The 27,903-nt window shown below is 39.9% G+C and overlaps 2 protein-coding genes across 5 annotated transcripts; both read left to right on the forward strand.

Annotated features, from left to right (window-relative positions):
* Window positions 1–1,924: 1,924 nt before the first annotated feature.
* Window positions 1,925–18,117, forward strand: LOC130415371 (tripartite motif-containing protein 16-like). Of its 4 annotated transcripts, XR_008905912.1 has the most exons (9): window positions 1,925–1,979; window positions 2,453–3,124; window positions 3,213–3,308; window positions 6,893–7,126; window positions 7,253–7,400; window positions 7,490–7,537; window positions 7,878–13,207; window positions 13,336–13,427; window positions 15,067–18,117. XR_008905912.1 is itself a non-coding variant. In XM_056741024.1 (7 exons), the coding sequence occupies exons 2-7, from the start codon at window positions 2,552–2,554 to the stop codon at window positions 8,396–8,398; spliced, it is 1,620 nt and encodes a 539-aa protein (XP_056597002.1). In that variant the 5' UTR covers window positions 1,925–1,979; window positions 2,453–2,551; the 3' UTR covers window positions 8,399–14,634. The 4 variants fall into 4 exon arrangements, 1 of the variants encoding a protein (XP_056597002.1); XR_008905911.1 differs by having other exon boundaries at window positions 7,878–13,427; XR_008905910.1 differs by lacking the exon at window positions 13,336–13,427.
* Window positions 18,118–19,213: 1,096 nt separating this feature from the next.
* ube2e1 (ubiquitin-conjugating enzyme E2E 1) lies at window positions 19,214–25,931 on the forward strand. The gene is made up of 6 exons (XM_056741722.1): window positions 19,214–19,311; window positions 19,851–20,011; window positions 20,910–20,960; window positions 23,895–24,027; window positions 24,150–24,297; window positions 25,532–25,931. The coding sequence occupies exons 2-6, from the start codon at window positions 19,860–19,862 to the stop codon at window positions 25,627–25,629; spliced, it is 582 nt and encodes a 193-aa protein (XP_056597700.1). The 5' UTR covers window positions 19,214–19,311; window positions 19,851–19,859; the 3' UTR covers window positions 25,630–25,931.
* Window positions 25,932–27,903: the final 1,972 nt, after the last annotated feature.

Below are 27,903 nucleotides of genomic sequence, written 5' to 3' on the forward strand. Positions count from 1 at the left end.
AGAATTTAACAATTTCATAAATTCTAATTCATAGAATTTAATAGAACACATTACTTCCTGGAACTATCTGAAGGCTCAATGAATCACGTGACGCGCGAAATTTTCGAACTTCCGTTGACGAAAATCTCGCAAAGGCTCTGTGGTATATTTCTACGGAGCCCGGGAGAGGACATGCGCGGTTCACTTACTTTTGTCGTGGCCACGAGATATTAACTCGTGGGAACGTGATATTATGTTGTCGCCACGACATCAGCTTGTTGTGGTAACGACATCCTTATGTTGTGGCCACGCGATGTGAAGTCGTTCCCTCAAGATCCTATAATGTGGGAACGACATCCGTATCTCGTGCCCACGACTTCTTATGTTGAGGGAACGACATCCTTATCTTGTGGTCAAGACTTAAATGCGTGCGCGTCTAAGCACCTGGAACTATCAGAAATAGATAGGACTATCATCATATTTATTTTTAATTAAGATATATCGCTGAACTTATTAAAACACACACATTCGTTTCCTTTTAGTCGTTTTAATTTTTTCCTGTGATAAATGAATAGGTTTAATTGCGATATGTCTGGGCTGCACGAACATGTCAAAAGCATATTTTTACATTATTCCCCTTGATATTGTAATTATTAAGAATGATTCGTTTTTACATTTTATAATGATTTCAAGGCTCCAATTTCGGCGCGGGATTGCGCACAATTTAAATCTTTTTAATAATGCGAGATGTTCCGTCACAAGTGTTTCTGGCCTATTTGCTTCATCTCGGATTAAATAGTGAAATAAACCTACTGACGCGATTGAAATGAAATCAATATGTGAGACAGTCTGTCTATATAATTTAATTCCACAATCAGCGTACCAGTCTTCTCTGTCTTTAAATTCAAACTGGCCCATATTGCTTTAGAAGTACTGCGCTTCTGGAGCATTCCGGCCGCATCTTGTCCGAAAAGCAAGTTATGAGCCGATTTCATAAAGAGATCTCGGATAATTCATGCATAATGTGTCCCAGGACTTGCCTAGGAGTGTAAAATTATCACGCAAATGTGTTGCAAGATCGTTTGATTTTGGTTCAGACTGCCAGTGATTTTCTGGAATGTGTGCGCGCGTTCACACACATATCGTAACGTTCCCGCAAATATACGTAACGTGTAATGTACTGTATTACGTGCTTTTTTTGATGAACGATAGGGCTGTCATTCTGAATGAAATTCTCTTGCGGTGGTTTAGGTGGCTCAATAGCCACTTTCCTTATTGCCAAATATAGGCCCAAATACGATTTATTGTTGGGTTATTATTATGTAGTATATGTTGTTGCTTTTTAAATGTTAAATACAATACTTTTCATTTATAAATGTATTGTTAATTGTAGAACAACTAAGACCAAATAATAATAATAATTAAAATAACAATATCAAGGGGAATATTGTAAAAAATATGCTTCTGACATCCCAGCCATATCGCAATTAAACCTGTTCATTTATCACAGGAAAAAATTAAAACGACTAAAAGGAAACGAATGTGTGTGTTTTTAATAAGTTCAGCGATATATCTTAATTAAAAATAAATATGATGATAGTCCTATCTATTTCTGATAGTTCCAGGTGCTTAGACGCGCACGCATTTAAGTCGCGGCCACAAGATAAGGATGTCGTTCCCTCAACATAAGAAGTCGTGGGCACGAGAAACGGATATCGTTACCTCAACAAGCTGATGTCGTGGCACAACATAATATCACGTTCCCTCGAGATAATATGTCGTGGTCTCATCATATTATCACGTTCCCACGAGTTAATATCTCGTGGCCACGACAAAACTAAGTGAACCGCGCCTGTCCTCTCCCGGGCTCCGTATATTTCAGAACACCTCGGTGCTGTTTTATTGGACCGTGGGGTGGTGACGTCAGCGGGTTATTGATGTGTGACCGGAACTGTCTGTGAAAGTGAAAGTAAGACAGACGGAGAGAAACACCCGGACAGGTACAACAACATAATCTCATTTTAAACTTCACAAATACATTTTATTAAATCAAACTTTATATCTGTTAACATGAGTTAATGCGACTATAGTTAAAACGAAACGATGATAAACTGTATTTGTATTAACAACATTAACAAAGATCAATAAACGCTGTTAATAACACATATAGTCATGATAGCTCGTGTTAGTTCATTCATCAACTAAACTCTTACTGTAAAGTCTAACCAAAGATATTTAAGATATTTAATAGTGTGAAAGGCTCTTTGTTTCGTGTCTCTCAGGACTAAAACACTATAATAAACTGACATTACAGGATCATTTAAGCGACTGCTTGTTGTGCATTTGCTCACCGTATGTCTTTAACTTCTTTAATTTGATCAAGTTAAAATCTTATTAATGTGAAACACTTCAACTATTATGTTATTTGAAGCTTATCTTGACAATTTGCTTCATTCAAATGACTTCACTACAGGTGAACACAGACACACCTGTTTCTCAAACACACAACCAGGAAACTGGATTGAGAAAGTGAAAGTGTTGTTGAGCTGTTGGTGTGTGTCAATGAGAAGAAATGGCAGAAGCGAGTTTTTCAGAGGATCAGTTGATGTGTTCAGTGTGTTTGGATCTACTGAAGGATCCAGTGACGCTTCACTGTGGACACACTTACTGTATGAGATGTATCACAGACTGCTGGGATCAGGACGATCAGACGGGAATCTACAGCTGCCCTCAGTGCAGACAAACCTTCAGCCCTCGGCCTGTTCTAGGGAAGAATGTGGTGTTTGCTGAAATGGTGGAGAAACTGAAGAAGACCAAACTTTCTGATGTGTGTTACGCTGGAGCTGGAGATGTGGAGTGTGACGTCTGTACTGGAAGAAAACACAAAGCCATCAAATCCTGTCTGACGTGTCTGAAGTCTTACTGTCAAACTCATCTTGAACGTCATGAGGAATTTCTCTCTGGAGATTCACACAAAATAGTGAGTGTGACTAGAAAACTGAAGGAGATGATCTGCCCTCAACATCAGAAGCTTCTGGAGGTTTTCTGTCGTACTGATCAGCAGTGCATTTGTTTGATGTGTTTGATGGATAAACATAAAAACCACGACACAGTTTCAGCGGCAGCACAGAGGACAGATGAAGAGGTCTGAAGTGAAATCACACACTGTTGTAGACTCTCAATGTTCACACATCATCACATGACCTATGAGCTTTATTTTCTTTGTCCTTCAGAAACACTTGAAGGAGACGCAGAGAAAGTTTCAGGAGAAGATCCATCAGAGAGAGAAAGATGTTCAGGAGCTGAGAGACGCTGTGGAGGGTCATAAGGTTTTTCTTTTTAGATTAAACTTTATTGTCATTATGCAGAGTACAAGTACAGAGCTGATGAAATGCAGTTAGCATCTAACCAGAAGTGCAAGAATATAGTGTTATATACACATGAAAGTGAAGCTAAGATTTACAAAATGTACAGTGGAGTTGCTATATACAGTATTGAGCAGAGAATATACAGAATAAAAATAGGAATGCAATGTAGAGATTGTATGTACATTATGAACAAAGCAATGTAGGATAATAAATACACATTATGAACAGCAGCAACGTGAGAAAAGTGGAAATAAATACATTTGGATGAGTGTGCAAAAGTATTGTTAAAATGTATTCTATGCAAATAACAGTAGTGCAATGATATTTCTTCAGAATGGTTTACTGTGCTTTGTAGAGTAACAACTTAGACAGTTTACAGTGCGCTAGTTAGAACAGTGTGCAGTCAGTACAAAATATGAGTAGTGCAAATACATGTATATAAAGTAGGTGCCGGTTAAATTGGTGGAGTGTCGTTCAGAAGGGTCACGGCCTCGGGGAAGAAGCTCTTCCTTAGCCTGCTAGTCCGAGAGCGTAGGCTCCTGTAACGCCTGCCGGATGGAAGGAGGGTGAAAAGTCCATCGTTCGGGTGAGAGGCATCCCTGATGATGTTTCTTGCCCTACCCAGTTAACTGGGCGCCCATGATCCGTTGAGCAGTTTTCACCACCCGCTGGAGTGCTTTGCGGTCAGATGCGCAGCAGTTGCTGTACCATACTGAGATGCAGTTTGTGAGTATGCTCTCAATGGTACAGCGGTAGAATTCCACAAGGATCCTGGGATTCAGGTGAACTTTCTTATGGCTCCGTAAGAAGTAAAGCCGCTGCTGTAACTTTTTGACCAGGGTGGAGGTGTTATGGGACCAGGTGAGGTCATCAGAGATGTGGATGCCAAGGAACTTTAAACTCGACACACACTCCACTACAGCTCCATTGATATAGATGGGTTTGTGTGCATGACTCCTAGTGTGCCTGAAGTCCACAATGATCTTCTTTGTCTTCTGGGGGTTTAGTTCTAGATTGTTGGTGGCACACCGCACAGCCAGGTGCTGCACCTTATCCCTGTAGGCTGACTCATCATCATCTTTGATCAGACATACCACTGTGGTGTCATCTGCAAATTTGATTATGGTGTTGGAGCCATAAACAGGAACGCAGTCATGAGTGAATAGGGAGTACAGGAGATGGCTCAGTACGCAGCCCTGTGACAAACCAGTGTTCAGGGTGATGATGGAGGAGGAGAGGTTATCTAATTTAACAGACTGAGGTCTGTTAGTCAGAAAATTTAGAATCTAATTGCAGATGGGTGTGCTGATTCAAAGTTGGCTGAGCCTGGAGATCAGTTTGGAGGGGATTACAGTATTAAATGCATAACTGAAATCTATGAACAGCATTCTCACATGTGTGTTTTGACTGTCCAGGTGGGTGAGAGCAGAGTGAAGTGCTGTTGAGATGGCGTCCTCTGTTGACCCATTGCGGCGATAGGCAAAGTGAAATGGGTCTAGTGTAGCGGGGAGACAGGATTGTAAGTGGGATGCAACCAGCCTCTCAAAGCACTTGGCAATGATGGGGGTGAGTGCAACCAGACGCAAGTCGTTAGGCACCGAGGCAGTGGAGTGTTTTGGTACTCGTACGATGGTGGAGGTTTTGAAGATAGTAGGGACAGTTGTTTGGGCCAGGGACAGATTGAAAATGTCCGTGAAGACCTCAGCCAGCTATTCCCCACAGGCTCTAAGCACACGACCAGGTATTCCCTCATGACCAGCTGCCTTCTGTGCATTCACCTTACGCAGGAGTAGAGTTAACATCTGATGTGGATAGTGTGTGAGGCAGTTCACTGGGTTGATGTTCAGCTTTGAGTGAGATCTCCTTATTATGTTGATCAAAACGAGTATAAAAGTGATTGAGCTCATCTGGGAGGGAGGCAGAGCTGGAGGGGGGCACAGTATTAGATGGTTTGTAATCTGTGATAGACTGTATGCCTTGCCACATACACCGGGGGTCTGAAGAATTTAAGTGTTCTTCAATCCTCTGTTTATGTGCAAGTTTGGCCTGGCAGATACCCTTCTTCAGGTTGGCTCTGGCTGAGCTGTGAGCTGTAAGGCTGGCTCTTGCTTTGAGTAGTAGGCGAACCACTCTGTTCATCCAGTGCTTCTGATTGGGGAACATTTTTAATTTTCTTTGTGTGGTCACCCTACCCACACATCTGTTGATGTGCTCCAAGACAGAGTTGGTGTAAGTGTCAATGTTAATCTGAGAGTTTGTGGTGGCCTGTGCAGCAAACTCACTCTAGTCTGTGTGCTGGAATTGATGTTGAAGAGTGGAGTCAGCACCTTCCAGTCAGATTTGAACAGTCCTTATCGTAGGTTTCACACATTTGATGACCGGGGTATACCAGGGGGAGCAGGAACAAAGAGAGGTGGTTAGACTGACCCAGGTTGGGGAGGGGTGTGATTTTGTAGGCATCAGTCACATAAGTTTAAACGTGGTCCAATGTTTTGTGTCCCATTGTAGTGCATGAGACATTTTGGTGAAATTTAGGGAGAGCAGATCTTAAAGTGCAGTGATTGAAGTCCCCAGCAACAATAAAGGCTCCTTCCGGGTCCAGGGTTTGTAATTTGCTAATAGCATCACAAAGTTCTTTCATAGCCACTTTAGCATTAGTGTCCGGAGGTACATAAACTGCAACAGCAACAATTCAAGTTTACTCACATGGTAGATAGAATGGCCTGCACCTGATAATCAGGAACTCCAGATCAGCAGAGCAGTGGGTATCAACAATGACAGAGTCTGTGCACCATGATTTGTTTACATAAATGCATACTCCACCACCCTTGTTTTTACAAGTGGCTGCTGCTACTCTGTCAGCCCTGAAGAGGGAGCGTCCATACATATGCACCACACTGTTTGGGACATCGTTGCAGAGCCATGTTTCAGTGAAGAACATAACGTACATTGGCAAGGAAAATGCTAGGCAGAGCTGGTCGATGTGGGTTTAGTCTAAGCTTAGCACGCAGCCCTCCACACGTTCCCCTTTTTTGTTTACGGTCTCGACATCGAGCACTTCCGGTCGGTGCGAGTGATGCGCTTGTTCGCGGTGATCTCAGTAGCTCCGGCGAGAGTTCGCTGAAGTCAAAAGGATGATCTAAAACTATGTTGGAACACCGTTTGTTGATGTTCAAAAGTGACTGTTTACTATAGCTGTAGTATGCATAACTGAATCGCACGAACACGAATGAAATAACCAGGTAAATTAACACTATTTTCCGAAATCTGGTAAGACGCTGAGCCTCGCGATGTGTTCGCACCGCCATCTTAGATCTTAGAATGTGTGTGTGTGTGTAACTGTAATGTGTGTGTGTGTAACTGTAATGTGTGTGTGTGTGTGTAACTGTAAAGTGTGTGTGTAACTGTAAAGTGTGTGTGTGTGTGTGTGTGTGTAACAGCGGTGAGTGTGTTTTTGTGTTTGTGTGTGTGAGTGTGTGTAACTGTAATGTGTGTGTGTGTGTGTGTGTTTGTGTGTGTGTAACTGTAATGTTTGTGTGTTACAGCGGTGTGCACAGACAGCAGTGGAGGACTGTGAGATGATGTGGACTGAAGTGATGTCATTGATTGAGAGAAGACGCTCTGAGGTGACACAGCTGATCAGAGATCAGGAGACGGCTGCAGTGAGTCGAGCTGAAGGACTCTTGGAGCGACTCAAGCAGGAGATTGATGATCTGAGGAGGAGAGACGCTGAGCTGGACAAGATTTCACACACAGATGATCACATCACTTTCCTACAGGTCTGTGAAGTCTCTTTCATTCATCAACATTACACTGACAGTCTACACAACATCATAGATTGTGTCACTATTGCTTGTTTTCATGTGAAGTCATGATGGGATTTGTGTGTTTATTTGATGGTGTAGAGTTTTCAGTCTCTCTCTGCACCTCCTGAATCTCCAGACGACATCAGTGTCACTTTCCTCTTTTCTTTTGATGCTGAGAGAGAATCTGTCCGTCAGCTGAGAGACAAACTGCAGGATTTCTGCACACAGCACATGAGAAAGATCTCCGGTAAAACACTGGACATCTGACATCATATTAGAATGACAGTCCAGTGATATCATGAGATTGACACTGTTTCTATCTGCTGATTTCCACAGTCACACACACCATCACTGAGCCCAGGATCAGAGAGCACTTCCTACAATGTAAATAACACACAATAACACACACACACACACACACCTCCTCTAGAAGATCATCTCTCTGAACAATGAAAGAAAACATCAGCAGAGTTGATCATCAATCATTCAGAATCACACACTTGATGAAAATACATTCAGTCAGAAGAACATCTGGGACTCCTGACGTCTAGAGTTTCATATTTTATAAACACATATTCATCTTAACATGAGTTAAAAAAGCATTCAAATCACACAGAGCTTCTTCAGGACACTCATACATGAATAGTTCAGATACCAGACATTGATCAGATGTTTATTTTCATCTTTATATTCATCATCCTGTAATGTGTTTGTTCTTCCTCAGATTCTCATCAGTTGACTCTGGATCTAAACACAGTGAATGAATATCTCAGTCTGTCTGAGAGAAACACAAAGATCACAAACACTGGAACACCCCAGCAGTATCCTGATCATCCAGACAGATTTAATGTGTATCAGGTGTTGTGTAGAGAGAGTGTGTGTGGACGCTGTTACTGGGAGATTGAGAGGACTGGTGTGAGTGTGTGTATATCAGTGTCATATAAGAGCATCAGGAGGAAGGGAGGGAGTGAGTGTTGGTTTGGATCTAATGATCAGTCCTGGAGTTTGATCTGCTCTGAGTCCAGTTACACATTCAGACACAATAAGATTGAGACTAAACTCCCTGTAAAGATCAGATGTGATAGAATAGGAGTGTATGTGGATGAGAGAGCAGGAATTCTGTCCTTCTACAGCGTCTCTGACACAATGACCCTCATCCACAGCATCAGCACCACATTCACTCATCCTCTCTATCCTGGATTTTATGTTTATAATAATTCATCAGTGAAACTGTGTGATCTATAGATTATAGAGAGATTCTACACGTCAGATATTAACATGAGTAAAATCTGCCTATATGAGGTGTATAAACAATTCCAGTTTAAAGTTTGAAATCATTTATTTTATTACTTTCAAAAAGCTACTCTTAATGTAAATAATCAAATACAGAGTTAATGAAAAGAACATATAGACAGACATAACAAGCGTTTCATTAAATATGTATATATATTATACAATATTAACATATGATGAGTAAATTAAGAAGTGATTTTTGCTTTGCTGACTAATGTAGTTAACTGATGTTAACCAATGAAATCTTATTGTGAAGTGTTAAAGAATGCAATATATCAGATAAAACATGTTTAGACTGTTTAAAATGATGATAAATTGGAGAAGTCATACTACATATTTGGCATAAGAGACAAAACTGTGACGAGGAAAATGACCCTGGACATCTACAAGAGATCTGACAATCTGCATGAACAAAGTGACGTATCAGTGAATACATCTGATCGCTAAAGATCAGTTTGTTTGTTAGAGATAAGATGAGAGAGTTCTGTGAGGTTATTGTTGTCTGCTCTGCTAGATTGACCAAATTCTTCTAGACTTTATACTTTAAGAGACAACAGACAGGACTGCTCGCAGAGAGATTGATCAAATATTTAAATTCTGTGTCAGAAATGAACATCTAAGCATGTACTCTTTCTCAGAATGAGTCAAATTTAACTTCTTGTTATGAGAAGAGGATTCCTGTTCAAAGAAACGACTCGCATCCCTTTCTACACCATTATGTATCAACAGATCAATAACACACCGAAGGTGCTTTTCATCTTAAATTGAACACGACCACTGACCACATATGTAAATCACTTTTATTAAAACATTTCAATCTCAAATTCCTGAAGATCTTAAACAGTTAAATCTTAGTGACAGAAGTCTTAATGGCTTTAGATAGAACAAAACTCAAATCTCGCAGACAGAGTGCCTGAGCCCACTGTGACATGGATCGCCAGCACGGGACAGAGCAACCGAGCCTACAGTCGCCCTGGAGCTAGAGCCCCGAGGCGAGATTGATCAGATCTATGAGCTGGCAACATCGCCTGCCGTGGGAGTCTTGCCCCACCCATACTCTCGCAGGTGAGGGTGAGCTGCAAGATGCCTCTGGACTATTTGACTGGTCTAATTAGATAGACCTTTGGCTGCTCCCTTCCCTGCTGGTCCCATCCAGCATGTCTACGTCCCCGCCGGTCCCGTCCGGCCCACCCCCAGCAGCCAATCTCCACTCACCATTCCCCAGGAAGCTCCTGCCCTCCCTCTGCCTCCATCAGCCCGAGAGTCAGCCCTGGAGGTGTTGGCGACTGGTGACCCCTCATCGAGCCAGCGTCGTTGGGTCGGATGAGCCTCTTGGTCTCCAGCTGCCAACTACCCCTGAAGGACAGTATCCCATGTCTCCACCCTCAGCCGTCGAGACCCATACTCTACCTTGGTCCTCCGACCCAGCAGCTACATCTCAGGTCCTACCTCCCTCACCTTCGCTGTGGCCCGTCACCCCTTCAGTAGGCACCCTTGTCCCTCCAGCTCTGCCTTGGTCAGTCATCGACCATCCGTCCCCTTGGGGCTCCTCTCCTTCTGCTACGACTCGTCTCTCTGCCCCTTCGGCTCTGTCAGGCTCTTCTTTCCCTCCAGCTCCGCCTTCATCCTCCTTCACTCTGGCTTCGCCGTGGTCTTCCGGATCCCCGCGTGAGCCTTGGTTGCCTTAGCCATCGAAGACGCCTCATCCCTCCAAAGCCTCGGTGTCACCTTCCCGTTGTCAAACCCTCGTCCACCGCCTGAGACCCCTCCCCTCCTCCCCTGTGGGTTCGTTGTGGCGCGAGGACCCACCTGCAGGAGGGGGAGGTGCTGTAACATCTCCACCGCTGTCTGCCAACTCCTAAACACTTTCACCAGTGTTGGAGAGTAGCTAATTACAAAAAAAATTCTTCAAAATGCTGCAGTTGAAAATCCATAGTGTACATATATTGCAGGATGGCCCCAAATGAAACCCACCATCCGTTTTTCTACTTATTTCAAATAATGTTTCTATAATCCATTTTAGTGGAGAATCGTTTTCCAAAATGCTTTCAAAAACCATACTTTACCTACTTAGTACCTGTTCAAATCCATGGGTACTGTATTAAAACCATGATTTGCCTATATTAATCAATACACACAAACATTTTTACAACCAACAAAAACTTGGCAAATTTTCGTAAGACTACAAATTATAGACAAACTACTAAATTGCATGAACGGTTTTATTTGCAGGATAAAGGTCTAAAAGGCATTACATAATAAATAATTAAAAGTTAAAGATAGAGACATTTTTTTTCACATTATACAGCAATAATAATGCAAACATTCTTAGAAAAAATGCCTCAATTATGACAAAAACAAGATATTCTAAACGTAAGAGAAGAAATATTTTATTTTACCTGGAATGTACCGTAAACCCCTCAATAGCCGCGCATCCGAATCTAAACGGCGGCTGGTTTGACCCGCAGTGATTAATTGCTCGTGGCCTTATCTGTCCAAGTTCTTGTCTCTTAAAGATGCAAACAGTAACGGTTACACGTTTTCATGTATTCGGTTCAAAATCAAAAAATAAAACGCAGTCTGCAGAAGTCGAAAACTTCAAGCACAAATGTAAGGAAACACATACAGGTGAGTTATTTTGCCCTACATTTGTTCTTTCTGTCTACATTTTGCAAACTTGAGATAAATTTGAGAACAAATTTAACTTGTGTACTGTGTAGTTTACAAAATAAAACCACACTGAAATCAGAATCAGCTGCTTTGTAACAATGAAAATTGTAAAAAGCGCTATATAAATAAAGTTGAGTTGAGAATCGCAAAACATTTTTTCTTAAAATATTTTTCATTAACAATAATTCAGTTATTCGTAATATACAATGACACTCTAAAATTAAAGTAGTTTCAAAATAAATGAATTAAAATTTAATCAATAAATGAATTAAAATTAATATTGTTATAAATGACATATAAAACAAATGGTTAAGCTATATTATAACCAAACACAGATCGGAAGTTAACATTGTGCCAGGCTTGTGCATCCGAAGAAACCATCACAGTTCAACTTGACAAGTTTTTTGTGAAGACACCTATGGCCTGTGGTGTACGTGTCATGTTTAGTTTCAGCAAACTCTTGAGTTTTCAAGCCCAAGAAGGTGGGTTGGTTTTGAACGGGTTTCATTGCCATGGTAACTTACTGCTCTGGAGCAAGTTAAAAAGAGTTCACCGAACTTGAACTTTGGAACATAATTGGTGCTTTTCAATTTGCAACCTTGTTTCCTCGCTCTTTCGTCCTCCATCCTGTGACCCAGAAACCGATCGACCACAGCCATCTTTAAGGACGTCTCAGTTCTCTAATTGCACTGGGAGGAGGCGAGGATCAAGGAGAGAGGAGGCTTTCTGATGAGTCATGAGCGAGGATACACATGTGTTTCCTTTGCGGAAGTGTTTTATCCACTATAGTTAAACCTGACGCAGCATTGTCCAGGTCACTGAGCTGAAACGTTTGGAAAGTTTGAGCTGTGAAGCAGTTGTTTACCGGGCCGTTTCTCCATTGGCGTGGACCAGCTGAAAGACGCAGTTTGTGAAGAACGGAGCGCATTTGATGGATTTATTCTGAGGTGTGTAGCAAGACTTTAGGACCAAGGTTTAAAAGAGTTTTGAAGCCGCTCTCAACACTGCGCAGCGGCCCCTCTCCTCCTCATCGGATTATTGGCTGTTTCCAGCATTTATGCTGTGGATTATTCCATGGATACTCGTCGGGCACACATCATCTTTTCATCCACAGACACCCGGCTTCTGGGTACTAGCTAAAGCTAGCGCTAGCTTTATGCTGGCGCACAACACCACAGCTCTATTCTACCGCCGACATCCACTCACTCTATAACCACCACCGTTCGGACTGCATTGACATCCTCCGAGAAACTGGACTACTTCCCCTATCCTCCTTACAGGGGCTCTGGTCGTATGTTCAATTACAACTTTTCAACCCCAAACTCTATTCCATCCATCTGGTCCTGTTTGCGCACTACAACTTTATCATTACGTCATCACAAAAAACGATGCGCGCACCTCTCTAATGTTCGCCCCCTTCCCCGGTCCTCTCAACCCATCACGAAGCAACATCACCTGAAACTGGCTTTGCTCAACACCTGCTCACTCAACAAAAAAAGCCTCATTTTATATGAAATCATAACCGACAATAACCTGAATTTCCTTTGTATCACAGAAACTTGGCTCAAACCTATGGACTATTTCTCACTCAATGAAACCACACCCACAGGATATACATACATGGAAAAACCCTGTTTTGAGGGGCGTGGAGGTGGTGTCGCTGCAGTGTACAGAAAAGGCATTAAAACATCGACCATCTCCATCCCTGCTGCTGAATCATTCAAACACAACTCTTTTAAACTTACTGTACACTCCTGACCTGCACAAAATGAAATCTTGTCAGCGTCAGCTTGAAAGACTCCATAGGAAAACTGTATTAACTTTTCATCAACAATCCTTCACAGATTACCCTCAGCAGTATAAGGAAGCTCTTAATGTAAATGTCTTATAAATCAAATTAATATTTTCCTACACAGTTTATAAGATATTTAATAGTTTTATTTTATATATGTTAAAAAGACATTATAGTTCGACAATGTCACTTTGTCTGTTCTGCTTTTATTTTGAAAAGCGCCGTTTTTTTTTTTTGACGCTTAATCTTCCCGCTACACTCTTTTCACTTGGTAGTGCTCACGTTTCGTCTGAAGAACGGTAAAAACTTACAACCATTTTAGTTATTTATCATGCTCATTCATTTGAATCTTGTAAAGATTGCAAAGAGTTTACATGGTGATTTACTTTATTATTTTGTACTGCTCGTACATGTTATTATTTCTAAGAGCTCCGAACTGTGATGGTGTGTCGGGCTAAAGAGCATGGTAGCTGATAGCAGAGACTCTTTGAATTAGCGCCCTTGGAGAAGCGGAATGAAGTATGAAGGAAAATGTGTGGAGTTTATATTATTGTCATAAGGACTTAAAAACATATTTTATTTCATTTCATATTAGTCATTTGTTAAAATGATTTGTTTTGTGTGTAAACATGATTCGTATGTGAAGCTACATAGGAGCATTTTGTATTTCCTCTGTTCTTCTGTAGTTTTCACGGTGTTCATGGTGCATGGTGCTCGTGGAGAGGAATAAATAAATTGACACCCGTTTGAATCTCTGCGTCTTGATCAATATAACAAAGCGGCCGCTACACTTAATACTACAAGGTCCACCTACTACTCACGTCTCATACACTCTGGTTCCACCATCCCCAAGGCTCATTTTGCCACAATAAATAAACTTCTCAAACCCAATGGCAATATCACCAACTCATTCACAACTGATAAATGCAACTACTTTCTTTCATTTTTTCAGACCAAAATTGACACCATTTACAACAACCTGTCCTCGTCTTCCGTCCCCATTGTCTGCACTCCCACTCCATCATTTGTTCCTCCCCGTTACACTTCTCAGTCCCTGTCTCAGGTCTCCTCTGTGTCGCCAGGGGAGCTGTCCAAAATCGTGACAGGAATAAAAACATCAACATGTGCCATGCCCCATCCCACCTCATCAAGGACTGTTTACCAGCTATTTCCACACTCATCACTGAAATCACTAACTCCTCTATTTACTCCGGCTCAATCCCCCCTTCACTCAAACTCGCTTTCCTTAAAAAACTTGGACTCAACCCCAACATCATCTCAAACTCCCCTTTCTGTCTTAGATACTGGAATGCACTGTCGCCAAACAACTCAAAACCAACCTCTGCTCAAATAACCTGTTTGAACCAATTCAATCTGTTCGCAACACAGCATTGAAACAGCCCACCTCAAAGTCACCAACGACATCCTTCTCTCCGCAGTCTCTGGTCATCTCACCATCCTCATTCTCCTGGATCTCACTGCCGCTTTTTGGCCTAACCACACCATTCTTCTCTCCCTCCTCAAATCTTCCCTCGGCATCACTGGCAATGCCCTCTCCTAGCTCAAATCTTATCTCACCAACAGACAACAGTTCATCCACATCAAAAACTGCACCTCTTCCACCGCTCCACTGTCCCAAGGCGTCCCCCAGAGTTCGGTACTTGGTCCTCTCCTCTTTATACTATACCTGCTCCCTCTTGGCAATGTCATTTGCAAACATGGTCTCAACTTTCACTGCTATGCCGATGATGTTCTGCTCTACAGATCCTCTAAATCCATCATCTCCACCTGAAATCCTTGATGCACACTAATTTCCTTAAACTCAATTGCGACAAAACTGATTTGCTCATCATCTGTCTGAGATTTCTCTGTTGCTGCCCCCTCCCTCTGGAACTCTCTCCCAAAACAAATCCGTGACTGCACCGACCTTTCAACATTCAAATCATTGACACAGACTTTAAAATTGCTTTTAATGTTTAGCTTAGTTTGATCTGTTTTTGGTGTTTTTACTATTTGATGTTGTTTTTGGTGTTTTGTTGTTTACAGGATTCTATGTAAAGTGTCTGAGTATTTAGAAAAGCGCTTACAAACAAAATGTAGTATTATTATTATATTCAAACATGCATACATTTGATAATTAAATATATATCTATTTCAGACATCCGTCCATCCATCAATCCATTTTCTTCCGCTTATCTGGGGCCGGGTCGTGGGGGCAGCAGTCTAAGCAGGGATGCCCAGACTTCCCTCTCCCTAGACACTTCCTCCAGCTCTTCCGGGGGGACACCAAGGCGTTCCCAGGCCAGCCGAGAGACATAGTTCCTCCAGCGTGTCCTAGGTCTACCCCCGGGGTCTCCTCCCGGTTGGACATGCCCGGAACACCTTCCCGGGGTTGGGGCTCGTATGCGAGCGCCTGGTGGTCGGGCCTCCCCCCATGGGGTCCGGCCGTGCTCAGCCAGAAGGAGCGACGTGGGGCCACCCTCCCGTGGACCCACCACCTGCAGAAGGGACCGTAAGGGGCCGGTGCAAAGTGTATCGGGCGGCAGTCGAAGGCAGGGGCGGAATCTATTTCAGACAGTTCACTTAATATAGCTTTATATTAATATAATTCATATTGATGTATAACATATATTTGACATACCTTATATACATTTCTGACCACTTTTTAGCATGTTTTTAAATGATTTTATTGTGGTGGGGATTATGAAGTCTGCCTTAAGTATGTATTTAACTTAATTTTTTTCTTATTAATAGCCTATAAACAAGTTTACATACAAAAAAGGCATTGAATAAACAATATTAGGCAGACATAATAGCAATTACAATATGTAACAATGCGTTTTTACATTAAGTCAACAATCATTAATAGCAATAACGGATTTTTTTTTATTAAGATATAATCAAATTAACTTTATTCTTTATATTTTCAAAGTGCAATGTGTAGTCATCATTGACATCGCGTTGAAGTGACGCTAAAGGGGGCGAGGATGTGCCATTTCACTTCTTTTAATTCCTCCGTCCTCGCTTCTTTTCTTTGTTCCCTTCCCTCATATCCTGAAGGGGTGGAGCATGCGTAACTTTTTTTTGTTTCTTAAATTTTTATATAATTTTTTATAAAAATAAGGCAATTACATTTTAAAATAAAATTTCTAAGAAAAACAAGTGCACAAACGAAACAAAAAAGGAACTGCATTTAGAAATACACCCATCCAATTACAAAATGAAAGATAAATAAATAAAATAAGATACAAAGATAGGGAAATAAATCTATTAACCTACATAACACCAGGGTCTTCTAAAAACTCAAATTATTCAACCAATTTAAATAGTTTCCTTCCGACTTTCGGTTTAATTTTACTTGAAGATTTAAAGTAAATCCAAAATTCATTTTGAAAGATCAAAAACAATGGTTTTGTTTTAAGGCACTTACACTTATGAATATCTAATTTCCCCAAAATAAGGATATTGTTTATCAAAAATCCAAAGTTTAACTCTTTCATAATAACTCCAAAAAGTATATCACTTTTGGAAAAAGCCAACAGATCAATAGAATTCTTCAGCCACTCATACAAATCAGACAGAAAAGCTCTACTGTATTCACAATCTTTGCAGCGGTAGCTTGCGTTTCCGGACCTGTCGTATTTGCGTGCGTATGAATCGAAGTCAGTGGAGAAAAAAGAAAGTTGTGACCGCAGATTTTTCTGGGTCAGAGATCGCAGACCAAAACTGGACCAATCAACTGTGAGTATAGTGACATCTGACGAAATAAAGCCACTCCGCTTTTATCTGAGTTTAAAGTGATATGAGGGAAAATCTTTTGCTTCTAAGTGTTTATTTGTTTTGTATATTTATCGATTATAATTATGTATAATTCAAAACATATTAATATTATTATTATATGAATGAATGAGGCATTTATATAGCGTTTTATTGTGTATTGCTGTACACCCAAAGCGCTATACAATCATATGAAGGGGGTCTCTCATCACCCACCACCATATGAGTTGATAATTCCTATATTAATTAATTATTATTAAACATAGAAATTTAAGTATCTATATATAAAGATTTTTAAACACGAAGCATACCTATATAAATAATTTAAGATCCGTTGATTCGGCATTGATTTAGTCAATAGCTGCCTTCTCGAACTTTCACCGCATCTGTGTTTATTCCTCCCTTGTTAAAAATCGTGTTTCAATTTATGACACATTTTTCACAATGATCTTGATGTTCCGTGTGATTGGCTGTTAGCCGCACGTGTCACACTTTCAGGCGCACGCGCCTCATCAAACTGGAAGGCTGTTATATAAAAGGACGCTTAAAAAAGCGGCGATTAAAGCCGCTGACATGAATTAAACACCTGACATGAATGAACAGAACTCATCAGTCACCGTCTGTCTGAGTTGACAGAGAAGGTTTATATCAAGTGTTGTGCAACAGCTGAACTTGATCTATACCTGGTTTGTCTCGTTTTGTCAACTGTAAATTTCGTGCAACTGACAAAATTTTCTTCAAAAACCCCGATATAATACCCATATATACCTGCGTGCTGAATTCTGTTGTTCATATTTGAATTCTGTATTCACTGTTTACATTACTTAAAGTGTGCAATAGACATTTTTCTATTCTTAACTCAGTCACAATGCCTCACACTTCTGCTGCAAAACCGATTCATGTGCAACAACGCAGCTCTGAGATTATCTGACCACATCAATGCAGTTGTGCACATCTCTGCACTGACATGACTCTATGACCTCGTGCATTCATCTATTGCGCTGCAGTCAGCCTACACAGCATCCAACATGTGTGCTCTCGCATTTAACAAAAGAAGAAATGACAGGAGGTCCATCGGTTCATCTTTCTCTTGCTCAAAGTGAGGACGTGTGTCTTTCTATATGCAATGATCTGTGTTACAAACTGAGGAGACTTTGTCTATAGTGTAAGACAGGCTCAGCACAAAGAACATGATTTTACATGATTTTCTCAAAAATGAAACGTCCACAATCATAGATTAGTTTGAATGAACTGTATGCATTTATATTAAGTACCTACACAACGACCATCAATGTGATTAGTATGTAAATGTGTGTAATATGAATCCCTTCATATAACATCCGCCATTGCATTGTCAAGTGACCTGTTTGTTCATTGTCATTGACCTACTAACAACCGCAAAATAGAAATGTACTGTAAATAAAGCAACTACATGGAGTAAAGTTCTTAGTCACTTTTCACTTTTTGCATTTGGTGTTCTTTTCATAACACAAGTGTCAATGTGACACAGAAGTCATCAGAGGATTTATTGAGGATTCAAGTTACTCACTTCACACACAGATGATTTTACTTAGAATATTTGGCACCTTCCGATATGAGGTAGAATCTCATTTAAGTCCCGAAACACATGACGAGACTTGATGACGTACCCTCAAAAACAGTTCCATTGACACTTGGACTTAAAATCAGAGATTTACTTCAACATGGGAAGTCTTTCACTTTTTACTCGCACCCATGTCAAGTCAAAAGGTCTGACTTTCTTTCTTCATCGAAACGCAAAAGAAGAGTTTAAAAGTGTTGGTGGGCAAACAAGACTGAACACCATTGACATCCATTTATGAAAAAAAAACACAGAGACATTTCTCAAAATATCTTCTTGTGTGTTCCACTTAAGAAAGACTCAGATACAGGTTTACTTAAATGATGATTCACTTTTTTAGCAAACCATAAATTTAAATGCTTTGAAATGTTTAACATTTGAAGGAGGATTGAGTGAAGAGGTCTCTCACTAACCATGTGTGTTCATTTTCTTCTTTGCGTGTGCATGTCTGACTCACACATGATTTTGTGTTGTTAAGAACACTGGACTATAGAGAATAGCTGAAAGTCATTTGCAATTTCAGACCAAACTATCTGCAGATGTGACTTTAAAGTGTTTACAACAAACATTACACAAAATAAACAGTGAGGAAAATAAAGGGTAAATGTTCTAATATAAATAAAATTTGGTCCTGTAATCTCTGGGAAACCATCAATTCATAGAGGCTGTGATGGATCAGACAAATATACTAATGGTTTAAATTAAACTGAGAAGGGTATCAGTGCGGTTGGTTGACCTTTTAATTTTTCGGTTTTTATACCGTGGTATATGGTTTTGGATTATTGTTTGTCGACACTGTTGACGTTTTTGTTTTCAATGTATCGAATATAGTTTCAGGATATGAGATAACCACTTTTACATAAATGAAACAACGCCTTGAATTGAACAAGTCGACAGAAATAAGTATGTTTGTGAATGTGTGGGCGTGCATGTGTGTGTGCTTGGAGCGCGAGCGCGAGCGCGCGCATGTGACTGCAGCAGCACTTCCGCTCTGAGAGACACGCGCGTCCACGGACACAAAGAGAGGTACACGAGCCTTTAAAACCTTTCATTTACTTCACAACGTTACGATAAGTGATTATGTAGACTGTTGCGCACGTGTTGTGCGTTAAAACTATTAACGTGTCGATATTAAACGACGGATTGATTGATCTCAGATCAGACACATCGATGCGTTTACTTTGTTTTTTTACCGCATCCATCTGTCGCTCGTGTTAGTCTCGTGAATATGAGGTTATATTCACATTTAATCGTGTAGATGTGACTTTGCTGGTGTTTTGGTGTGAAACGTGTCGTAATGTCGCGCGGGGATCGCGTCGCGTTCATGTGGAGTTAAAGGTCATCGAGACAAACACATCGATATCGCGTTACATCTATTAATCTCCAACACTTCATTACATCAGGACAGCGTTACAGTGATTAATCGTTACACGGACCTTACAGCGACTAATTGTTTATTTGTGTTTGTTTAATTGTTACAATTGATACATTTATCGAGTGTTACATGGTTTCATCTTTACACATTATTTCATGATTCGTTGTTGCATCTTGTTTGTCTGCTGCAGATCGGGAGCATGTCGGATGAGGACTCGCGTGCCAGCTCATCCTCTTCATCATCCTCATCGTCCTCCGGCCATCAGCAGGACAAAGACACGCCCGGCAGAAAGAAAGAGAACCGAGTCAACATGAGCAAGACCTCCAAACTCCTGTCCACCAGCGCTAAGAGGTGAGAAGACATCACCAGGTGTCTGTGTCCTAAACCCACAGCTACACACACAGGCAGTGTGTTCACTGGTGTGAGACGGACCTCCAGTTCATGATCAATCCTTTCACTTGAGCTTCAGCCCCTGAGTGATCCCATCACCACTTACACCAAATCGTAAAAAAATGGCATTGCTTTATTTCAACTGTTCTATTCTCTGAAACGCACGCACAGGATTGTGGGATATCATTAGCACACAGGTTACATCTCACTGCCTACAAAAACTGAGCAGATACAATAGGTGTCACAGTAGACATCTATGTAACCTATTTTTTCACATTAATGTTTCTTTATGAAGTTTAACATGCTGAATATGAAATTCAATTTTTTTTATCATCACAAAAAACTTTTTTTTTTTATTCTTTGTGGTATTCTTACTTGAATGCAGAACTGGTAAGGTTCAGTACTGGTTCAGTACAGTTTAACACAATATTAACAGAAAACGAGTCGTCCAAAACTTCACAAGTGTACGTTTTCTGTCTTTGATGACTAATACTGTCCTCGCCAACCAAGTTCCAGACGGTCACCCATCATCGCTTCATCCCACTGTCCCTGTGCTACAGACATTTCTAGAACGTTCCGACGGTGACAATAGGAAAATTGTTTTCGCAATATATAAAAAAAAAAAAAAAATTGTTTATTTGTAATACACCGTTTACTTGAGCTAAATATACACTAAAACATTGACATCACCACAATAACAGAATAATATACAAGAATACAGTCAAGTGTATCTGCAATTTGTTACAGCGAGCTCTAAGACAAACACGGAGTATAGATGAACCTTTCTCAGTGTAATGAACACAACTGATTGATGATGAAGTTCTAAACTCATAGAAATCTTTTGACTGTTGTCTTTCAGGATTCAGAAAGAGTTGGCTGACATCATGTTGGACCCTCCTCCAAACTGCAGGTAAAGAAAAAACTTCCTCACACTTCTCTTGAAGAACTGTTTTCATTCATTGTTGTTTGCTGTCTCTGTTGACTAGTTTGTCTAGTTATGGGACATGTGACATATTTATGTAGAAACCCATAACTCTGGTGATCTATGTCCTCTTGTTAAGTTGTGACGTAACCAGTGCTTCCCAACCGTCTTCATGTCCGTCTTCTCGGGGGGGTTAAGAAGCCTCTCTGGCCTTTTGTCTTTAGAACAGTATTGTTTTTGCTAGTTTGACAGCACATCATGATTGTATATTCGTGTTGCTTGTTGTGTGCCTTTGGCGTGTGATGGAGCAGATTGTGTGCGCGCGTGTTCCTGATGCATCACATTACTGCCTGTGTGTTACTGTGACAACTTTTGAAAGTATGTTAAGACATATTTGTTCATCTTCAGTGAAGTATTTGTGTTGGAGTTGTGCAGAAATGTTTTCTTGTGGTGTCACTGAGATGATTTTCAGAGTACTGAAGTTCACATCTGTTGAGCTCTTATTGGCTCATATTCAAAGTGATAGTTCACCAAGAAATGGAAATTGTCATTTACTCACTCTCCGGTTGTTCCAAATCTGTATAAATGTCTTTGTTGTAGTAACATTAATACATTTATACTGATTTGTAACATCCCGAGAGTGAGTAAATGATGATAGAATTAAAATGATTGGGTGAACCGTTCCTTTAAGTATGAATCACAAGTCGACCGTGTAGTTTTAATGAGGTAAGATGCTTCATCAATGGCGTCTGGTCTTTAAACGAAGACCAAAACATTTAATGATTTAAATAATCAGAATTCTAATGTAGATATGTCACATACTTGATGTGGTTTTGTGCAGACCGATCAAAGTATTGTGAGAGAGTTTGGAGTGTTGAACCTTCACACATTTAACACACATCAGAGGCCTATTGCACAAAGCTGGTTTGGGTTTATACTCGAATAAGTTTGTGTTTAGTTTGAGCATACTCTGAGATTTTGGGCTCAAGAAGGTGGATTGGTTTAGAGCGGCTGGTAACTTAAACTACACAGCTATCTTCTCCAGAGCAGATTTAATTCTGGGTTAGAGATTGCAAACCAAAACTGGACCAATCAGCTGTGAGAAAAGCGACGTATATGTGACTCTGTGAAGCCGCTCCCCTTGTATCTCTCGCTCAGATTAAAAAAATAACTTTAAGTGATAAGATGATAGAGGGGAAATCTTTTGCTGATAATTGTTTATTGTATTTTTTATTGATTATAATCATGTATAACTCCTAATTACATGAGTTGATTTATATGGATTTGCAATGAATATAACTATATACTGTAGTATGTTTAAAAACAATCGTCAGTATATAAAGCATTTTAAACTAATGAAGAACACATGTTTTCATCTGATCTTTTTGCAAACTTATCAAATATTTAAATTTAGTTGATTTGCTTGTATTGATAGTTAATAGTCATGTTCTCAAACTTTCTCTGCAGCAGTGTTTATTCCTGCCTGTGAATGTTTTAATTCATGAGATTTCTTTCATGATCTCCAACAGAAAAGTGAATTGCGTCTGAAGTTCATCAATCTGATGATGTTCCGTGGGATTGGATGTTTCCGCACGTGTCATACTTTCAGGTGCACGAGCCTCATGGACTCTAGATAAGACGTTTATAAGAATGTCTAAACCAGGTTGGGTTTGTCTGGTTTTGTCAACCTGAAACCTGCTTTGCAACCTGGAGTTTGTTCATCCGGCTTGTGCAACAGGCCTTCAGGTGTTTGACGGACAGAGAATCTGCTCAACACTTTCAATGCACACACATTTTTACAATCCTTTAATTTGGGTTATTCCCTGTTAATTACTTGAGTTTTAGGTTTGATGTACAACATTGATCAGTAATGTCATTCAGTCGTGGTGTTGCTGACATGATTTCAGACAGAGATCCTCTCCCCCTCACTATTACAGGTGCACAACATATTGAATTTGTCTGCATATTGTAATATACAATATTGTATGATATTAATATAATATTGTGTGTATATTGAATTGATCATATTACGTATCATACGCGGTGTTATCAAGTAATTAGTTTTCTTCTGGCTTTAGTTTGGTGTTAGAGCTTGTGAGATGAATGTGTCGGCAGAAAGAATCATCAGTGTGTTACTGACCGCATCACTGCCTGTGTGTGTGTGTTAATGCAGTTGTGTTGTGAAACACAAAGGCGTGTGGATGGAAATGACACAGAGTGGTGTGATGCGTGTTACGCTCAGACAGTGTCACAGGAAGAGTTTGTGGTGAAGTCTCCCTGCTCATGTGTGTTCCTCCTCTTCTGAACATCAACCTGGTTTTATATTTAGTAAAAGTGATGACCACTTGTGTAGCTGCAGTCTTACTACAAATTGAAAGACACGTTTTGACTGAAATCGTCATTGAATTTCGATAGATATTGTAATGAAACCATCCCTGTGAACTCTTTTGTTCATGATAATGGAGTCGTGTCAATCTGATATTGTGACTGCTGTTCTTCATGCACAGCTGCTTAATTTCACTAACTAGATTCATGTAGCCAGTTTCTACATTACTCAGAACTGATCTGTTGTGTGTACTATGATGATGTTGTGGTTGAAGCTTTAGAGCACAAAACAGATTCATAGAAGCCCTGTTATAATGAAAAGCTTTAGGCACCGTTCTCAAACATTTCCCTAACATGGTTAATGTTTAGTTTTTTGTGAACCATCCCTTTAATGTTGTCGTCATGATTTCGTTTGATCAATAGGTTATAGTTTGTTTTGAGGTTATTTGTGTATTTATGATATTCATACATCTTAACATTTGTATTCGCACCGCTAAAAGAATGATTGTTTTACTACTTCCAGTATAATGATGTGATGCGAGTAAATGTCATGGATCTGTAGTGACAGCAGAAGTCAGATGTGTGTTTGGTTTTCAGTGCCGGGCCTAAAGGAGACAACATCTATGAGTGGAGATCCACTATTCTGGGTCCTCCGGGCTCAGTGTATGAAGGAGGAGTTTTCTTCTTAGATATCGCATTCACCCCAGATTATCCCTTCAAACCACCCAAGGTCAGTCAGGACATGTTGTTGATGGTTCCACACGGGCCAAACGCACACAGCATTGCCAAACCATCTCTGATGATGTGTTCAAGGGTCCAGGTTTGAAAGATTTGTGTGTTTTGTTTTCTCAGGTGACGTTTCGCACCAGAATCTATCACTGTAACATCAACAGTCAGGGTGTGATCTGTCTAGACATCTTAAAAGATAACTGGAGTCCAGCGCTCACCATCTCAAAAGTCCTGCTGTCCATCTGCTCGCTGCTCACAGACTGTAACCCTGGTAAGAGACAATTTAACACTTTGGGTCTGCTGGTCAAAGGTTGAAGCTACAGTGTTCGTCCGTGTGCTGAAGCTCAACACGTTTGACCTAGATCAAATGAGACGCAGTTACAGGTGTGAGCATGTATACAGACACTTCATGCACATGTATAGTACTGCATACATTCAATTACTGCTTAATGATTTCAACAATTTATTTTTCTTCTGTATGCTGGAGATGCACTGCTGTAGAATCTGAGAGAAGAAAATCAATGTGCTTGATAAGAACTGATCATGTGACTTAGGTTGGTTTGACATTTAGTTGGATTGCTCCCCACTGCCCCCGGTGGACTGTGTTCGTATATATGTTTGCGTCAAGCCTGCAGCTGTTTACCCTGTCGCTTGTAACGATTACGCAGGAGAACGCTGCAAAATGCATAACATTGCTTGTTTTATAATTTTTTTTTTAACCGTTAGTTTTGATTCCAAATCTTCAGTACATAATGCCACTTTCGTCTTACGAATGTACTGCGAATGCCTTTAAGAATGCTGAAGGCGAACAGAAATGAGACCTACAGCTCTCTGATCGGAGCGCATCAGTCACGCTCGTCAGAAAAGTGAGTCGAATGCAAACAAGCACACGCTTTGACCAAGTAATACGGCATTAATAGCCTTTCACTTCTATGATTTGGTACGAGTGTGTTCATATCAACAGCGAAGTGTCCTGGAGTTCACATCCCTGGCATCCCAGACCTCCCTTTTTTAGCTGACTTGGGTACAGTTTGCAGGTGCGGACCCGGGTTCATAAGACCGCGTTCACTTCATCCAAACTCTGACGTTAGTCGAGCCCGTTTGCTCACTAAAAGTGCTGATTGGAAACTGCCCTTTGCTTTATTTTAACCCAATAAAATGCAGCTGATATCTCACACATTAAAAACTACTTTAGGGTCGTGATGATGCTTCATAGAATAGTATCTTTTTTTCGCTTTAGATGTGACCTTTGTCGAACAGTTTATTTCCTACTTTTACTGCTTGAGGATCTCTTAAGCTGCCCTTTCACTGCACGAGTGACGGAATTTGTCCCCTAGTGGCGGTCTTGAGGAACTTTCAGTTTAGTTCTGCATCTTTTATGAATGGGGCAATCTCAAAATGCAGTGCCACCAGCAATATGGATAAATGTAGCATGTGCCGGTGTAGACACACACCACTAATGCTTCTGAAAGTGTGTTTTTAACCTGATGACGTCTTTCTTCCAGCTGATCCTCTGGTAGGAAGCATCGCCACACAATACACAACCAACAGACCAGAACACGACAGGATAGCCAAACAGTGGACGAAACGTTACGCCACATAATTCACTGCAGCGCGTGGAGACGTCAGTCGGGTGGGATGGGACGGGGAGGGCTATATATACAGGGTGGATTTTATGGTGGAATTAACGTTTTTGGTCTTTTATTTTTAAACACTTTTGGTTGTTGTTGTTGTTGCTTTGGCTCAAGTAGCATCATTGTTTTGAAAGTGCTTTCTTTGTCTTCCTGTTGTAAATTAATTTTAGTTGAAGTGTCTTCATTCTTGTCAAATGAAATCGCAGCATGAGCCTACAGTAAGATTCTTTCACTTGTTTTCCATACCAATATTAAAGTTTTCATTGGTGTACACCGTTTCACTGCCTCTTTACTGCCAATGCTGATTGTAGGGCTGGCCGTGTGTTAAATAGGAAATATTATCCAGATAAGTGTGCTAAAGTGATAAAATTACAGAATATTGAAGAAAATAAGATGAATGTGCCCAGGATTGGACCACAGATGATTTCGCTCTTACTTATCACTGAAACGCAACTCGTCGTAACAGTGACAGGTGTGGAGAAACATGCACAAGTGGATGAATAATTTCACAAAGAATGCTCAATCGTTTTAAAAACATACTAAACAAAACCATCATTCACAAGGTTTGCAATAGAATTGTGATCACAAAACAAATTTCTCTCATCGCCTTGAATCTTTTCATAAGTAGTGAGTGCGCGATGCATCTACATGAATTTGCACTTAACATGTTTGTTTAAATGTCGCTTACTTAACATGAAAAAATCACCTTATTCCAGAGCAAAAGAAAAAATATTGAACCATATTTAGGCAAAGTTTAGAAAGAGAGATTTGGTATGTCACAACTCAAACTGATTATGATAGTGAAGGAATAAAGCAGTTCAGATCACATGAATGTGTTTAGCTGTCACTCAATAATTCTTTAATCCACAATAACTCTGAAAATATTTGTTGTGAAATAAAACCTTCCAGATTTAAACGTTTAGATTATACAGTAAAGGGTTGGTTGGGCACTTCATACCTGCAGTTAACCGCTTTAAAGTCATGTAAACATGTTTATTTGCTTTATTAGCCTTGTCGATCATGTAGTACATAAAACACAAATCGTTATCATACTCACAGCTGCCTAATAACAGATTACTTTTAATCTGGATTGCGTAATCAGATTACAACAATCTTATACTTGTAATAGAATTACATTACATTTTAAAATACTTGTAAACAGAGTGCAGTTACTATTTTGTTACAAATTACATTGCATATTATTCTTTATTTTATGTTAAAGCCCCTTAACTGTTCAGACAACCAACCAGTGAGTTTCAAATATTTTTGTTTTCAGGCATTTATGTTTGCTACTATTGTTCAGGAACAGTGTAATTCTTCAAATGTACAGTTTAGTGCAATGTAAATCGCTTTGGATAAAAGCATCTGCCAAATGTATATATGTAAATCTAGTGTAAATCATAATATTCATTGCGAAACTACAATAGCTGAATTGTCCGTGCCCTGCATTCACATTATATATAATCTATTTACACAATTTTGTTCATAAAGGTAATACGTCTGAAAAATATTGATGTATTCGCCATTGTTTAAATTGGATTTCGCATAAAATAATCACAAGCGCAGGCGGGTGATAAACTTGATCTTTCACAACTTTTGTTGTTTTGGGATTGTGTGAAGTTCTGTGAACCTGTCATTTGTAAGACAGTCTTTCTGTTGTGAACATTTGCATTTACTATTATTAAAGTGGCTATAATAAATGCAGGTATTTATGAATGTAAATAATTATTATATTAATTATATTCAATTCAATTATATTATATGGTATCTACACTTGATATCTACTCTAAATGGCCTTTTTTCTATTCTTTAACTACTTTTATTGTAACAATATGTGCTCTTGTACTGCAGTCATTCAGTATAAAGGCATTTGACTAACTTCTAGTACTTTTAAAATGTAATATCATTTTAATGTTTTAAATTTAACAAGAAAAGGGTTGTGGACACCTAGATACACCAGGTAAAGATAAAACAGACACTTGTAAACAAATGTAATCAAAAAGTGTCAGATTACGTAACTAGAAATGTGTAATCTAAGGGAATAAATTGCTGACTACAAATTTTGCGGACACAAGATATGACAAGATTTTTACAGCAGCTCTTGTCTGCTGAAACGGGAAGTTTTATGTTCCTCAGCAGTAATGATAATGATTAATTTTTACCACACTGTACTGCTGTTGACTGTTGTTTAGAACATGTTCAGAACACATTTCATCCCAAAATCGTATTTTATATGGATGACA

Source organism: Triplophysa dalaica, chromosome 25 (genome assembly GCF_015846415.1).
Source record: "Triplophysa dalaica isolate WHDGS20190420 chromosome 25, ASM1584641v1, whole genome shotgun sequence".
In the NCBI taxonomy this organism is placed as follows: domain Eukaryota; kingdom Metazoa; phylum Chordata; class Actinopteri; order Cypriniformes; family Nemacheilidae; genus Triplophysa; species Triplophysa dalaica.

Bases quoted from the DNA above. Each gene is read 5' to 3' on its own strand.
- ube2e1 (XM_056741722.1), top strand. From the start codon at position 19,860: ATGTCGGATGAGGACTCGCGTGCCAGCTCATCCTCTTCATCATCCTCA. The intron at 20,961-23,894 runs GTAAAGAAAAAA...TTTGGTTTTCAG, and splicing joins GACCCTCCTCCAAACTGCAG to TGCCGGGCCTAAAGGAGACA. The intron at 24,028-24,149 runs GTCAGTCAGGAC...TTGTTTTCTCAG, and splicing joins ATCCCTTCAAACCACCCAAG to GTGACGTTTCGCACCAGAAT.
- LOC130415371 (XM_056741024.1), top strand. From the start codon at position 2,552: ATGGCAGAAGCGAGTTTTTCAGAGGATCAGTTGATGTGTTCAGTGTGT. The intron at 7,401-7,489 runs GTAAAACACTGG...TGATTTCCACAG, and splicing joins GCACATGAGAAAGATCTCCG to TCACACACACCATCACTGAG. The intron at 7,538-7,877 runs GTAAATAACACA...GTTCTTCCTCAG, and splicing joins CAGAGAGCACTTCCTACAAT to ATTCTCATCAGTTGACTCTG.